General features: G+C 40.5%; 1 protein-coding gene across 1 annotated transcript in view; it reads right to left on the bottom strand.

Moving 5' to 3' along the window:
- LOC126248026 (muscle calcium channel subunit alpha-1) overlaps positions 1-17,007 on the bottom strand; it is a 922,345-nt gene that overhangs the window by 420,744 nt on the left and 484,594 nt on the right. The window contains exon 10 of the mRNA XM_049948623.1: positions 8,533-8,635. Coding sequence (XP_049804580.1) covers positions 8,533-8,635 — 103 coding nt within the window. The remainder of the gene's footprint in view (positions 1-8,532; positions 8,636-17,007) is intronic.

Genomic DNA, 17,007 nt, shown 5'->3' with positions numbered 1-17,007 from the left:
CATGCTAGCAGCTGTTCGTATTTCAAACAACATTAGATTGATGCAGAATTTACACATCTGAGACAAGATACTCTCATGAAATATGGAAGGAATGGCTAATTAGCTGCTTATTTACTTAGTTTTTGAATATCAGTGGATTATCAATTTCCTTCCTGATGTCTGCTACCAGCATGTAACTTATAGACTACTGGACCAGCTTATAAAACAGCAATGTTAATCCTAAGAGAGTTATGCATAATTTGTATATTATTTTTGTACCTACACTGTCTAATCACATTAATGTGACCACTGCCTATGTCTGACATCAAAGTGCAATAACCACTTACAGACGGTAGGCGTAAGCACTAGCTGTGGAGGGCATATGTAGTGTGTTTGGGGGATGCAGGAAACGGTGCATACATTGTTGTAATGCAGACCTCCAAAATAAAACAATCACTGGCTTTAGGCCAAAGAAGGAAGCATTCCTTAATTGCTAAGTTTGTAAACTGTTTGCATGCCACCATGATTAACGTATACAATGTATGGCAAAATGGTGGTTTCCAAAACTGGCAGTGAGGCAACTGTCCTGCACCATAGTCCATAGATGAAAGGACTCAACAATAGCTGTGGAGACGTGTACAGGAAAATAAATGTGCCACTGCTTAGCAAATGATTGCCCAGATGGACATAGGAGCTACCAACAGTGTCTCCTCAATGACCGTTCTGCAAATGTTGCTGCATATGGGCCTCTACACCTGGTCCACGCACCCATGGTGACTGCTGTCCATCAGTGATGAATGCTTGAATTTGCATGCCAGTACCACAATTGGATGCCTACTGAGTGGCAAGAGGTGGTCTTTTCAGATGAATCATGTTTTATGCTCCATCGGACAGATGACCACTGGTGTGATGGTCCTGCAACAATCGTCAGAATGGTTCAAACCAGAGAAGGGAGCACTATGGTCTGGGAAGTGTTCTTTTGGCATTCCCTGAGTGATCTCATCATTCTGAAAAAGACAATGGATCAATGCAAATATTCACCTGTCCTTCGAGACCAAGTTAAGCCCTATATGCAGTCTGTTTCTTCTTGGCACAATGGAATCTACTAGCAGGAAAATGCAACGTATCACACAGCTCACAGTGTATAGGCATGGTTTGAAGAGCACCAGGATGAGTTTACCATACTCCCCCCTTGCCACCAACTTCCCAAGACACAAAACCAATTGAAAATCTCTGGGACAACATTGATTGGACTATTCGCAACATGGATCCTCTGTCGAGAAATGTAACATAGCTGGCCAAAGCACAGGAGTTGGCATGGCTCCACATCCCTGTCTGTACCTTCCATAACTTCACAGACTCTCTTCCTCCATGTCTTGCAGTGCTCTGTGCTGCAAAAGGTAGTTATTCAGGCTTCTGACAGATGGTCACATTAATGTAACTGGACAGTGTAATATTATGGCTGTGAACTGTACAGTTCATTCTACATTCAGTCAACCCCAAATACCACCAGGCATCCCTCACCTGCTTAATATTATTGACACAATAATATTGCATCAAATATTGTGTGGAAGCATGAGGCTAGGAATGGCATAAAAATATTACTCTATCATTATGACCAGGAAGCAACAGTTATAACTCTGCATTTACAGCGAACATGGTGGTGCCTGATCATATGGACCTCTCATGCATTGTGATTTAGCGTCTTGCCTTGCAAAATACTAGCAAAAATTATGCAGAACATGGGAAACATGTCTGAACAGCTTCCAGTGAACATTTTGATTGATCAGAGGCTCATTCATGGTGGATTACACAAACAATAATTATCAACCTATAACTTACAGAGACTGTGTGTAGCCTAACAACAGTATTACTGTAAAAAGAGAGAATAAATGGCTCTGATCACTATGGGACTTAACTTCTGAGGTCATCAGTCCAGAGAGAATAATTTTTACAGTCATTTATTAGATATAAAACTTCTAATCTTGAATAACAAAACATTTCGGCCACTTACTTTCTTGTTCAGACTGTCATATTATCATTAAGAAATTCTTGTAAGGAATAATAACATTTCTGTACTAACAATTGTCATAGTTTTTCCTTTACTTGCCCCATCTCTACATGCCTAGGAATTTCAACCAATGACCCTTATGTAGTTCTTGGACAGTGATCTCTACTTTTGGTATCCTTAAATCATTTCTATTTGTTTGCAGTTCCATAATATAAGACTTTATAATATTAACAGTTAAGCTGCTTGCTGTGAACTAGTTTCTGTTCAACACTTTGATTCTTCCACTACTGGAAAAAAATATATGTATTGCCTTGTTTTGTTTCAGGGCACTCCGGCAGATAAAAAGTAAAACGTGTGTCATTTGCTGAAATGGCTAATAAATCAGATGACAAACCCAAGCTTGAATATAAATTGGTAAAAAAAAGGCATTCCAGCAGGAAGTGGTGAACAGTAAAAATTTGGGCGCAATGTCTACAAAGTGGTGGGGCAGTGCCACTAAGCAAATCAGCAAATGATGATGGCTAAAAAGGCAGTGCCCAATATACAGCCTCGTGGTGGGAGGATCGAGAGGAGATCATCCAAGATGCCGGGAGAGGCTTAATAAGTTGAAGCTTTTTCCCATGAAGGGAGAACCATTGGTGATGCCAAAGGGAAACCACCTCCTGACAGACGGCAATGCGGAGATCATTGGAGGGAATAGAGGTACTCGTGGGCTGAGGTACAAGGACTGCAGCCTCGGCAGCAGTGTCAGCAGCCTCGTTTCCTGGCATACCAACATGACCGGGGACCCACAGAAACATGACATTGGCTCCACCAAGAGTGAGCAAGTGACAGTTTTCCTGGACCTGCTGCACTAAGGGATGAGCAGTGTACAGCGCACAGAAACTTTGGAGGGCACTGAGTGAGTCTGTGCAGAGGACACAATTGGGAAGGCTGTGTCGCTGGATGTACTCCGTGGCCTGATACAAGGTAAAAAGCTCAGCTGCAAATACTGAGGAGTGTGCCAGAAGCTGATATCAAAAGACACGGGTGCCAATGACGAACGCACACTTGACCCCACGGTCAGTCCGAGAGCCAGCAGTGTATACAAAGGTACTATCGATAAGTTCCATGCGAAGGTCATGAAACTGAAGGCGATAGACCGAGGCTGGAGCAGTGTCCTTACAAAGTGAATGAAGGCCAACGTCAACATTGTCCCACTTCATGAACCCAAGGTAGTGAAGGGCTCACACCCACTGGGAAAGTTGCAGGTAGCGTGAAGTTAAGCTGCCGTAGCAAGTGGCGAAAGTGGACTCCAGGAGGTAACAGAGAAGAGGGACGAGCCTTATACTAACGATCTAAGGAATCATCAAAGAAGGAGGCATAGGAGGGGTGGCCATGCATGGCAGACAAAGGGCATGCATACCTGCTGAGGTGAAAGTAACAGCAGTAGGACATTGGTAGTTCAGAAGATTCAGCATACAGGCTCTCAACTGGGCTGGTGTAAAAGGCGACCATAGCCAAACAGGTGCCACGATGATGGATAGTGTTGAGACAGTGTAAAAGGGATGGGCGTGCAGATGCATAAATAAGGCACCCATAGTCGAGTTTCAAACGGACAAGGGACTGGTACAAATGGAGGAAGGTGGTCCAATCCACTCCCCAGGAAGTATCACTCAGGACACACTGGACATTGAGAGACCGCATACAGCAGGCAGCCAGGTAAGACACGTGGGAGGACCAAGAAAGTTTCCCATCTAGCATGAGCCCCAGGAATTTCATAATATCAACGAACAGAAGAGCAAAGGCCCAAGATGTATAGATGGTAGAAGAAACCAGTTGCACCACCAGAAATGCATATAAACGGTTTTGTCAGTGAAAAAGCGAAAGCTGTTGTTGATGCTCAATGAGTAAAGATGGTTGAGACATTGCTGAAGATGCCGCTCAGTGAGACAGGTCCATGGAGAGTTGCAATAGATGGCAAAATCATCGACAAAAAGGGAGCCGGAGATGCCCGGCAGGAGACAGGCCATTACAGGGACCAGTGCAAACGGAGGAGGGTGGTTAGATTGGCACCCAAAGAAGTACCATTGAGGACACACACGACACAGAGGGACTGCATACAGTGGGCTGCCAGGTAAGAGACATGGGATGACCAAGAGTGTTTCCTATTAAGCATGAACCCCAGGAATTTCATAGTGTCAATGAACAGAAGGGCAACAGGCCCAAGATGTAGAGATGGTGGGAAAAACCATTTGCGCCACCAGAAATTCATACAGATGGTTTTGTCACTGGAAAAGCGAAAGCCATTGATGATGCTCCAGGAATGAAGATGATGAAGACAGCACTGAAGACGCCACTCAGAGAGACTGGTCTGTGGAGAACTGCAATAGACGGCAAAATCATTGATAAAAAGGGGGCCGGAGACGCCTGGTGAGAGACAGGCCACTATAGGGTTAATGGCAATAGCAAAGAGGATAACGTTCAGGACGGAACCCTGAGGCACACCATTTTCTTGAATAAAGGTGCCCTAAGAGGCAGAACCCACACACACCTTGAAAACTTAGTCTTGTAAAAATGCCCAAAGAAAACAGGGCAGGCACCCACGGAAACCCCACATGTAAAGAGTACGAAGAATATCAGTTCTCCAGCAGATGTTGTAGGCCTTCTCCAAATCAAAAAACATGGCCACAGTCTGGGATTTCCACCAAAAACCATTCACGACATGGGTGGACAAAGTAATGCGATGGTCAACTGCCGAACAACGCGCTCAAAATCCACACAGTGCATTCGTGAGTAAATGGCGAGACTCGAGCCACCACACCAACTGGGCATGAATCACACATTCCATCACCTTGCAGATGCAACTAGTAAGAGAGATGGAGTGGTAGCTAGAAGGAAGGTTTTTGTCCTTACTGGGCTTAGGTATGGTCCCTTCATGCCAGCGTCCAGGAAATGTGCCCTCAGCCCAGATGCAGTTGTGTGTGTTAAGCAGAAAGTGCTTGCCTGCAAGAGAGAGGTGCTGCAATATCTGAATGTGAATTGCGTCTGGCCCTGGGGCAGAAGACCGGGATGAACTGAGAGCATGATCTAGCTCCCTCATAGTGAAGGTGGCATTGTAGCACTCGTGATTCGGAGAAGAGAAGTTTATCGCCCGAGCCTCCTCCACTCGTTTCCCGTGGATGAAGGCAGGGTGATAGTGGGAAGAGCTTGAAACTTCCACAAAATGGGGGCCCAGGGTGTTGGAGATAGAAACGGGATCCACAATGACATTGGCACCTACTGTCAGGCCGGATATGGGAGAATGGATCTCAGTTCCCGAGAGCCATCAGAGGTTGGCCCACACAACAGAGGAAGGTGTGAAATTGTTAAAAGAACTAGTGAATGAAATCCAAATAGCTCTTTTGCTATCCCGAAGAGCTCGACGACACTTTGCATGCATCTGTTTATAATGAATGCAGTTTTCAAGTGTAGGGTGGCAGTTAAAAATGTGGAGAGCATGTCTCTGTGTGCGAACTGCATTGCAGCATGCCTCAGTCCACTAAGGGACTTGGACACAATGTGATAAAGAGGAAGTGCAAGGAATGGAACATTCTGCAGCAGTACGGATAACGTTGGTGAGATAGTCCACCTGGTCATCACAACTGAGGAAATCTTGTTCTGTGAAGGTCGCCAAGGAGGACTAAAGCTGCCAGTCAGCCTTAGTGAGCCGCCATTTGGGCATGCATGTGGATGGGGTAAGAGTCAGCAGATGGAGAGCACAAGGGAAATTGTCGCTTGAGTATACATCAGAAAGAACGAACCACTCAAGACTATGGGCAAGCTGGGGAGAGCAAAAGAATAGGTCCAAATGGGAATAGGGGTGCAAGGAGTCAGAAAGGAAAGTGGGTGCTCCAGTGTTGAGGCAGAGGAAGTTGAGTTGGTTAAGAAGGTCAGCCAAGAGGGCACCTCTCTGACAGGTCCTGGGAGAACTTCAAAGGGGATGATGCGCATTAAAGTCACTGAGTAGCAAAAATGGGGGAGGTAGCAGCCCAATAAGCTGAAGGAAGTCTGCTCTGGTGACATCGAAAGATGGAGGTACATAAATGGTACAGAAGGAGAAAGTCAGGTGGCGAAGGAAAAGGCGAACGGCAACAGCTTGAAGATGGGTAGTCAGGGAGGTGGGTTGACTATGAAGGTCATCCTGCATGAGCAGCATAATGCCCCCACGAGATGGAGTGCCGACCTCAGGGGGAAGGTCAAAATGAACTGGTAAGTAATGTGAAAGCTCAACGCGGTCTTGAGGGTGCAATTTCATTTCCTGAAGGCAGAGTACATGGGGATGATGCAATGCTAGAATCATTTCTAAATCCTCTTTGTGGGACCAAAGGCCGTGAATGTTCCACTGGAGGACAGTCATGAGGAGGAAGAGATGTAGGGCTTTCAACTCGGTGGCTGCCGAGGGACAGCCGGTGGAGAGTCACTACTACAGGGCACAGAAGCAGGAGAATCCTGCTCCATGGGGTCCACAGGAGCATCGGCGTGCCTGTGCGGTTGGTTTGTGGAGTCCAATGCTGAAAAACGGTTGGTGGTGCACACCAGTGAGACAGAGGCCAGCCAGGCTAAGTGACCATGTGGTGACGCCATCAAGCAGGATCTTTGAGTCTGTAAAGGAGAAGACTGTTTGTCTTTACCAGACTTCTTCAAGCCCTTCTGGTTAGAGGAAGACTTGAGTGTTGTTTGGCTGGAGGGATGGAGGAAGTCTTCTCGGGAGTACTCCTTCTTTCCTTTACTGAATGCCAGTTGTGTAGTGGGTAGCTTAGCCCCTTTAGGCGAGAGTTTGACAGTTGTTTGCACAGCGGGAATGGAGAATGGCAATGCTACCTTGACACTTGGTGATTTCACAACCTCACAACCAAATTAGAGGTCGCATTAGCTGCCAAACAGGAGAACACAGGGTTTGCAAATCGCCAATAACTTGCGAGCTGCTCAATAAGGCACTTTTTCCTTTACCCAAATCTCTTGAACAGCCCGCTCATCTAGACACACAGGACAATCCTGGAAGGAGGTGGCATGGTCGCTGGGTGTCGACAAGATGTTCTAGTGTGACTGAACTGATGACACTGGTAGCAGCACATTGGATTCAGAATGTACTGCCGGACTGTGATGATTTCATAGCCTGCTTTAATCTTGTACAGCAGCACCACCCTATCAAAGGTGAGGAAAAGAGTGCGGGTGGGCACCAAGGAGGAATCAACCTTTTTCATTACACAATGGACAGCAATGACACCCTGATCAGGGAGGTAAGATTGTATTTCAGCCTCGGTTTGACCATCAAGAAGCCTGGTGTAAATTACACCACAGGAAGAATTCAAAGTTCTATGTGACTCGACACGAACAGGGTAGCCATGGAAAAGTGAGGCAGCAAGTAGTTGTTGTGCTTGAGAATCAGAAGCTGTCTCCAAAAGCAAAGTGCCATTCCGTAAACAAGAACAGGATTTCACAGGACCAACAATGGCATCGACACATTTCTGAATAATAAATGGATCGACTGTGGTGAAGGACTGGCCGTCTTCAGTACAAGATACCACAAGGAACCGTGTGCAGCGGGAAGGGTCTACAAATCAGTAGCCTCATTATGTTTATGTTTCATCAAAGTCGATGGAGAGGATGATTGACTCATTGTGAGGAAATCCCCCATGATTGCCAGCATCTCCAATGGCACACTCCTTCCAACTAGGGGCCCTTTTTACAAGGCGGCGCACCTGCCATAGGTGATTGTTCGCACCTCCCAAACACCTGACAGAGGGACCAATGGGCAGTCTGGGAAGGTTACAGCTCAGGCAGTTCCCCCTCCCTGGCCCTGACCTGTACCAGGGGGTACATGCGAACCCTATCTGTCGATCCGGGGCTGGGAATTATGCGTTACCCATTTACCTTTTACACATCATACACATGGGCTGGCCTTCAGGGGCGCACAGGGAGGAAGAAGAAAAAAGAGAATCCTCAAATACCAAAGCGGAGGAACAAGAGGAGAAGGAAAACAAAGAAAGGAAAAGGGAGCCAAAAAGAAAGTTGAGACTGTTTGCAGGTCAGTGACAGAATGCAAAACATTCCCAATAATACCCCAGACATGTTCCCCAAGGGAGGGGAAAAAGAATAGCAAGAGGATAGACATACAGCACGGAAGGGAAAAAGTCCTACAAAGGCTGGGGCCCTGTGGTAGTGAAGCACGAACCCGCCAAAGAGTGGCGAGCCCCCTAGGGGGATATGTATTGGAAATACTGATAAAATTCTCGAGTATTCATATATATTGAAAATAGTGTGTTCTGTTTTGACTCATTTTTCAACTGTAACTTTATAAGGTATTTTAGAGGTAGTTAACATGTTCTTTTTTTTTTAACTTAAGAAACAAGTTAAAATATGATCGACTATGCTGCTGGCTGTATGGGAATTTTACATCCCTTTTCTAAAGGATCACAGTACATGACAAATTAAAAAATCAATGAAAATGGAAGGACTGATAAAATTATTTATCTTTGCTCAAAGATACAAATAATGTGAGTACATAATGTACAGCTCACCTGTCGAAGTCCTTTTTCTTTTTTCTCCACCAAGATTCTTGCTCTACTTCCAGTTCATCACCTTCAGCTCTGTCTGCGGTTTCCATTTCATTCTGTGTTTTTACTAAAATAGAAGGACACAGCATTTAAAAGCAATAAAGAGAAAATTGCAAATAACTTATTTGCTTAAAGGCATTGAAATATCTATGTATGGTAATTTGAACACACACACACACACACACACACACACACACACACACACACACACACACAGAGTCTCTTTAGATCAGATTAGATTAGATTAGACGACACTTCATAATGATGTGGAACGTGTCAGGTTAATAAAAGATGTCTGTACAAGATATTACATTACACAAAATATTGCATGACACTAATGTTTAAGTTGTTCCCGCCCCCCCCCCCCCTCCCCCCCCCCACCAGTAATTTATATCTAAAAATTCAGCCAATGAGTAGGAGTTGTCATCTAGAAATCCTTTTCATTTATTTTTAAATGTTAGTTGGCTATCTGTCAAGCTTTTGATGCTGTTTGGTAGGTGACCAAAGACTTTTGTGGCAGCATAATGCAGCATGATTTACCCCTTTCTGTGCCGAAGTCAGATTTAACCCTGCATAATGAAGATCATCCTTTCTCCTGGTGTTATAGCTATTACTTTTGAACTGGGTTGGATTATTAACAACAAATTTCATAAGTGAATATATATACTGTGAGGATACCTATATCCTTAAATAGATGACTGCAGGATGACCGTGGGTGGGCTCCACCAATTATTCTGATTACACATTTTTGAGCAATGAATACTTTTCTACTCAACGATGAATTACCCCAGAATATGATGCCATATGAAAGCAGTGAATGAAAGTAGGCATAGTAAGCAAATTTACTGAGATTCTTATCACCAAACTTTGCAATAACCCTAATAGCATACATAGCTGAACTCAGACGTTTCAGCAGACCATCAGTGTGTTGCTTCCAGTTTAACCTCTCATCAATGGGCACACCTAAAAATTTGAAAAATTCTACCTTAGCTACAGACTTCTGTTCAAAGTCTATATTTATTACTGGAGTTGTGCCATTTACTGTACGGAACTGTATATACTGTGTTTTATCAAAATTTAAAGAATGTTCGTTTGCTGAGAACCACTTAATAATTTTGTGAAAAACATCATTTACAATTACATCACTTAGTTCTTGGTTTTTGGATGTTATTACTATACTTGTATCATCAGCAAAAAGAACTAACTTTGCATCTTCATCCATGTGGAATGGTAAGTCATTAATGTATATCAAGAACAGTAAAGGACCTAAGACCGAACCCTGTGGGACCCCGTACTTGATAGCCCCCCAGTTTGAGGAATCAGCTGTTGTTTTAACATTACATGAAACACTTATTTCAACTTTCTGCATTCTTCCACTTAAGTATGAATTAAACCATTTGTGCACTGCCCCCCTCAAACCATAATGATTTAGCTTATCTAACGGAATTTCATGATTTACACAATCAAAGGCCTTTGAGAGATCACAAAAAATACCAATGGGTGATGTCCGGTTATTCAGAGCATTTAATATTTGGTCAGTGAAAGCGTATATAACATTTTTTGTTGAAAAGCCTTTCTGAAAACCAAACTGACATTTTGTTAGTACTTTATTTTTACAAATAAGGGAGGCTACTCTTGAATACATTACTTTCTCAAAGATTTTTGATAGAGCTGTAAGAAGAGAGATTGGGTGGTAGTTGTTGACATCTGACGTATCCCCCTTTTTATGCAATGGTTTTACAATGACATATTTCAGTCTATCGGGGAAAACACCCTGCTCCAAAGAGCTATTACATACGAGGCTGAGAATCCTATTTATCTGTGGGGAACAAGCTTTAAGTACCTTGCTGGGAATGCCATCAATTCCGTAAGAGCTTTTACTTTTCAGTGAGTTTATTATTTTACTGATTTCAGAGGGAGAGGTTGGTGGAATTACAGTTGTTTCAAACTGCACAGGTATGGCCTCTTCTATTAGTAGCCTTGCCTCTTCTAGTGAAGATCTAGATCCTCTTTTCTCCACAACACTTAAAAAAATGATTACTGAAAATATTTTCAATTTCTGATTGTTTGTTAGTACACTTGTCATTCAGTTTTATGGCACTAAAGTCTTCCTGTGCTCTTGGTTGCCCTGTTTCCCTTTCAATAATATTCCAAATTGCTTTAATTTTATTATCAGAGTTACTGATCTCAGACATGATACACATGCTTCTGGACTTTTCAATAACTTTTCTTAGTACCGTACAATAGTTTTTGTAATATTGAACAATTTCTGGGTCAGTACTCCCTCTTGCTGTTAGATACAGTTCTCTTTTACAGTTGCAAGATATTCTTATTTCTTTAGTTAGCCAAGGTTTTTTATATGTTTTCTTGGAATTGTGTTTCACTATTTTCTTGGGAAAACAATTTTCAAATACCCTTAAAAATGTATCGTGAAATAAGTTATATTTCAAGTTTGTATCGGGTTCCTTATACACTTCATCCCAGTCTAACTGCTGTAAGCTTTCCCTAAAGTTTGCAATATTTATATTGTTAATTCAACGCACTGCTTTGAAAGTCTAATTTGATATACTGTATGGAGCTATGTCATGTACAGTAACTAGCTGTGCACCATGATCTGAAAGACCATTCTTAACAGGATAAACATTTATGTCCTTAAACTTATCTTGGTCTGTGTGTGTGTGTGTGTGTGTGTGTGTGTGTGTGTGTGTGTGTGTGTGTGTGTGTGTGTGTGTGTGATATCAGTAGACATTAATAGAAAATTTGCTTTCCTTATGCAATCTATCCATCATTAAACTAGACATTCACTTAGAAAGTGGCAGGCATCTCTGAGACAACTGGTTGAAGCCTCATGGAGTTGGAAAATGAAATTCTTCACAAATTTATCGGTTTTAGAAAGAAGCCTGTCCTGTAAAAGTACTAGATAAATAAATAAATGGTTTATTTTTGCATAATAACTTAATAGTCATGAGTATAGTCAGTTTACAAACACAAGAACATTAAAAGAAGTTTAGAAGTAAAGATAAATTATACACAATAAACATTAAAAATCCCTGGTGGATTACAAACATTTATCAATTAACAGTTGCTTTAATTTTGTCTTAAATACGTTTCCTTTTAACAATTTTGTATTATTTGGCAATCTGTTACAAAAATGTGTTCCAGTAGAAAATGCACTATGATCTGTTGCTCTTTTATTACTGAATTTTATGCAGTAATTTTTTTCTTGTATTAGAATTATGGATTTCACAACTGATCACACTACGCTCCATATTTTCTTTTACAAACAGTATAGTTCTGAGAACATATGATGAACACTGTTAGGATGTTATACTAAATGAAATATTCTCTACAGGACTGACACTTACTAATATTAGCCATTATTCTAATTGCTCTTTTCTGGGCTCTAAAAGCCCTATCCATACATACTGTTGGTGTCCCACCACAAATCTTGATACCATATTGCAGGTGGGAGTGTATAATTCCAAAATAGATTTGTCTTAAAGCAGGTTGCGCTATGACGCTACAAAGACATTTTAGCAGGTAGGTTTTACATGTAAGATGTTTGTCTACTATAATACCCAGGAATTTATGTTTATCAATTGTTTCATCTGATAGTTCTTGTTCTGTATCCACTTGCCTTGACCTATAATTTAGCAGAAACTCCATAAGAATTGTCTTGTCCTTATTTAGTGCCAATTTGTTTTTGGTGAGATATTCTGAGGTGAGGCCTATGTTCTCTGCATTATTTTGCACTGATAACTGTTTTCAGAGCCCCAACTTATGAAGGAGGTATCATCAGCATAATTTACTAGGTTTGAATTTTGTGGAATTATTATATCATTGATGTACACAATAAACAAAAAAGGCCCGATAATGCTTCCCTGAGGGACTCCAGAGTTAAGAATTTTATAAGATGATTTTACTGTTTGTGTGTGTCTCCCAGTTGCATTATACAGCTTTACACATTGTCTCCTGTCAGCAAGGTACAATCTTAAAAAATCTAAAGCAACTCCTCTGACTCCATAAGTTTCTAATTTATGTAGAAGAACAGAATGATTTACAGAGTCAGAAGCTTTGGATAGGTCTAAAAAGGTGCCAATAACTTTGTTTCCATCATCAAGTTTATTCAATACCACTTGCAAAAATGTAGCTATAGCTGTTATTGTGGGCCAGACCTTCTTAAAACATGCTGACAGTTTTTTAATCAATTGTACATACAGAAAAATGATTCAAGTTCATCTAGATGTAGCCTTTCCAACAGCTTACTAAGTAGTGATGTCAATGAAATAGGTCTATAATTTTGTATATCTGTAGTTATCCCCTTTTTAGGCACCAGTATTATTTCAGTGACTTTTAACAGGTCAGGAAATGACCCCTGACTGAAAGCACTGTTTATTAAATGTTGTAGTAGCTTTATTAATTCATTACAGCATTCTTTCAGAAATATCGCTGAGATGTCATCCCAGCTACTGGATGTATTTAATTTTAAGTTGGAAATGGTTTTCAGAATTCCCAATTTTGTAACACACCCCAGGAAGAATGAATTGCTAGCATTATTGGGATTTAGCGCCTGTGGTGGGTTTATCACATCCTCCTTACTCATCTTACTAAACTGGTCTATGAATCTCTCACATACTTCCTTTGGGTCAGTCAGCAATTTTTCATTCACTTATTATGTTATTGCACACTACATTGTCACTCCCTCCATTTTCCATATTTACTACACTCCACACTATTTTGTTAACATTACTAGATTGCCTCATCTGTTCAGCATGCATCTGTGCTTTTAATATCTTAAGTGCTTCCCTGTAGGTTTTCCTACAGGCTTTGTATTTATATTGAGAGTACTGCAGTTTGGTGTCTCTAAAAAGAATGTATAAATCCTTCATATCTTCCTTTAATTTTATCATGTTAGAGGGAAGTTTATGATTCCTCGAATTGTCAGTTTTCTTTAGTATTTTGACCACTGGGCACACTTGATTAAGACAATGGGTTAATGTTGTATAAAATTTGTCACTTTTCATTAAAATCTTCTGTTTCATATAGACCTACCTGATACCAATTTATCTGTGCCAGAGTTTCCTTTAACATACAATATTCAAGTTTTCTTTTGTAGGTAAATAGGTCTCCATCAGATACTATTTCTTTTTCTTATGAAGCTCAGGACTAATGCACTATGATCTGAAATGTGATTCTCAACAGTTCTAACTACAAGATCTTCCTTTCTTAAGTTCATAATAACATGGTCAATACATGTCCGAGAGTCACATGTAATTCTTGTTGGTGTTGAATTCACATGGGTGTAATTATAGGACTAAAATATCAATATATCTAAGATAATTCATACTATTAGTTAAGGAATCTATGTTCACAACCCTACTACTATAGTCTGTCTTTTACGAGGTGAGAGCTTGTCAACAAGTTCCTTTAAATGAAAGAAAAATTCTTCCATGTTACTGTTAGGGGATCTGTACATGCTTGCTATTATTCAACTGCTATTTTTAAGCTTTATTCTTATTACAGCTATTTCAAAAATCATATACAAGTTTATCTACCCAATCAATTTTTTCACACTAGACACCATAGAATTGAACAATTTCCATAGTTTAAACATAGTGCCCTAATTCTAACATTTGTTTTTATTTTTTATTTCCTTGTTCACACATGAGTTGTCGATCAGATCGTACCGATGCAGGACAGTAGCAACAATCATGTTTTTCTACTTATTTTCTTCAAGGAAATTCTTCAGAGCTTCAATGGAGACACCACCTTCATTGCTTCCCACATCGTTTGCACCACTTACACAAAGTAAGAAATCATTGCTATGCAGCATTTTACCTTTCAAGTCAGCGCCTTGTACAATGTTTTTTGTTTTCATGCTGGGTTTCACAACATTGCTCACTTGAAGATGATTGTTTGAGTTACTTAGGATTTCACCTAGCTTTCTTCTATGGCTGTTTGTGAGTAAAATCACATAGCACTTTAGTGTATGTTTCGTGGAAGAATTACAGAGTTCATTGAAGGAGTTACTAACTGCATTGCCATGATTATATTTGCACTGCGAACTGCATCCATTTTCTTTATCAGCAGTCATTAACAGTCACAGATATATTAAGCCATATTCATTGAAAAAGAAATATCCATAAACTTTCAGTACTGGTACTTTGCAAATCACATTATATTTTGGGAAACCCATTTCATGTCCAATTGTTTTGTGAAAATTTTGGTGTCTTGAAATGCAGACATTGTAAAACATGCTTCATCCTTAACATATGGTAGGGAGTTATTAACACATTCCATGCTTTCATAGCATACATTCAAAAAATTCTGCTTACTTTACTTTGTCATTTTTTATGAAGTGTTTGTGCAAATGATTTGAATAGTAAACTGCTTCTCAAATCACACCAGAGTGATGCATGCAATAGTCTAAGTTTTCTGTTCACCCTGTTTGTTGACTTCCATGACTTGAAATCAAAATACTCCCTAATTTGTGTGATGTTCACATCCAATAAGAAACATTTACATCAGCTCTGTTTTATTCTAATAGCATTTTTTTTCTTTTGATAGGGAAATGCTGGAATCATGACCAAAGGAACACAAGTTTGGTTTTACTGAAGTCAAACTATATACTTCATAATAACCACTTTCTTCCCAATTAAAGTTAATGAAAGCTAAGACTGTTCTAGTGGCTGCAGCTTTATGAATGCTCTTGTGGTCCCATTTGAAAACTTATTTTACTATTTTAAAATGATATATAGTTCACTGAAATGTGACTTATGGTTACACATTTATAAACATTTGAAACTGGGTCAATTTTTCTGAACCAACCTATAATTATCAAAAAGGTACTGTAAAGTAGAAATATCAGCTGCAAAGTCCAATATACACTTCCTAGAAATTCACACAGAAAAAAGTGTCCCAGGCCTACTATTTTTCTGACGTAATGATCTCCGTGATGATATACAGAAGTAACACAAATAAAAATTTACATTAAGGGAACAAATCTGGAAGAAATGGCTCAAAGAGACGAAAGGGTATTACTTGCACTGGACAGATGCCAGTTTAGCAACAATATACAGGAAATGTCTTCACAAGCTATAAGAACAGTTAAAGCAAATGTTGCTTTATTACTATTGATGAATAACATCACCACAGTATAACAGTTTACACAATATTCAAAACAGTAGAATGGGCTACTTAGTTCTTAGGCAACTAGCTGTATGCTTTCCACCCACAAGTATGATTCCCATACATACAATAAGGATTAGTCCTTTCTACAAATATGATTTTTTTATTGCTTTCTGGATCCTTTTTTTCCTAAAATGATTTTTAAAAAACTTACTATGGGTCCTAAATTTTAAAGTTATGTGGAATTTCGGAGTACAAATTCTGATTAACACATGAACATTTGCCTGTATTCCATTTTTGTTTTGTTTTGTCATATGAAGTTTGTAAGATTACGCCCACTGCTGTAAGTCTGGCAGCTGTGAAGGCAGGCTCTGTAGACATAAGACTGGTGTAGCACAATGCAGATGCAAGGTAAACATAAACATATCAAAAGCAGACTAAATGAGACACCCAGGCAGGAAGGAACATACCACAGTTAGGAGAAGACCCATACTGCAGTTGTCCACAAGTCTGGAAAGAGGGGAAAACTCTAGCACAATGCTTCTTTTGTGAACATGGCCTGTAATGGTAGTGTTGTGACTCGCCAATCTTTCAAAGTGCCGCCGCACAGTTACGCGCGTCCTCTACATTCGACGCTGTCTGCCAGCCATGCAGCAGCAGCGCCACCTAAGCGGCCAGCCAGCCAGCGGCCGCTAGACTTGGACTCAGTTATGATTTGACTGTTGAAGTGTACACACGTCTTACTCTGTTTACTTGATTTTTGACTTTTATGTATTGCATCTTCCTTGAAACATATTTGTTCAACTTGAAGTTATTACAACTGGCGAAGAGGATGGGACTTTTCTTTTCCATCATTGACCCACATGTTTCCATGGCTATTTTAGAGCAACTATTGCAAGGTCTCATAAAACAGCAATCGCTTCTCACAAATGAAATTCATGATTTCGTCATGGCATCAAATGCGGGGCATCTCTTGTTGTCGTCTCTACCTACTTTTCCTCCTTACGACGAGATGGCAGAAGACTGGTCTGATTACGAAAAAAGTCTTCGACAGCAATTCTTGGCATTTCATGTCGCGGACGAACAAACATGTAAGTTTCTATTCCTTTCATGGATTTCACCTCAAATGTATCGGTTGTTGTCACAATTGGCTCCTTTGAAAGATCCTGCGTCTTTGTCCTTTGCTGAAATGTGCTCACTTCTTTCCGTCTATTTTCAAAAGCAAACGCATGTGGTAGCCTCTCGTGTTGCCTTTTATCATTGTCAAAAACAACTGAATCAATCGTATCACGCTTGGTCTGCTGAACTTCA

This window comes from Schistocerca nitens, chromosome 3 (assembly GCF_023898315.1).
Source record: "Schistocerca nitens isolate TAMUIC-IGC-003100 chromosome 3, iqSchNite1.1, whole genome shotgun sequence".
NCBI classification, from domain to species: domain Eukaryota; kingdom Metazoa; phylum Arthropoda; class Insecta; order Orthoptera; family Acrididae; genus Schistocerca; species Schistocerca nitens.
This window is presented reverse-complemented; position numbering and strand designations above follow the sequence as displayed.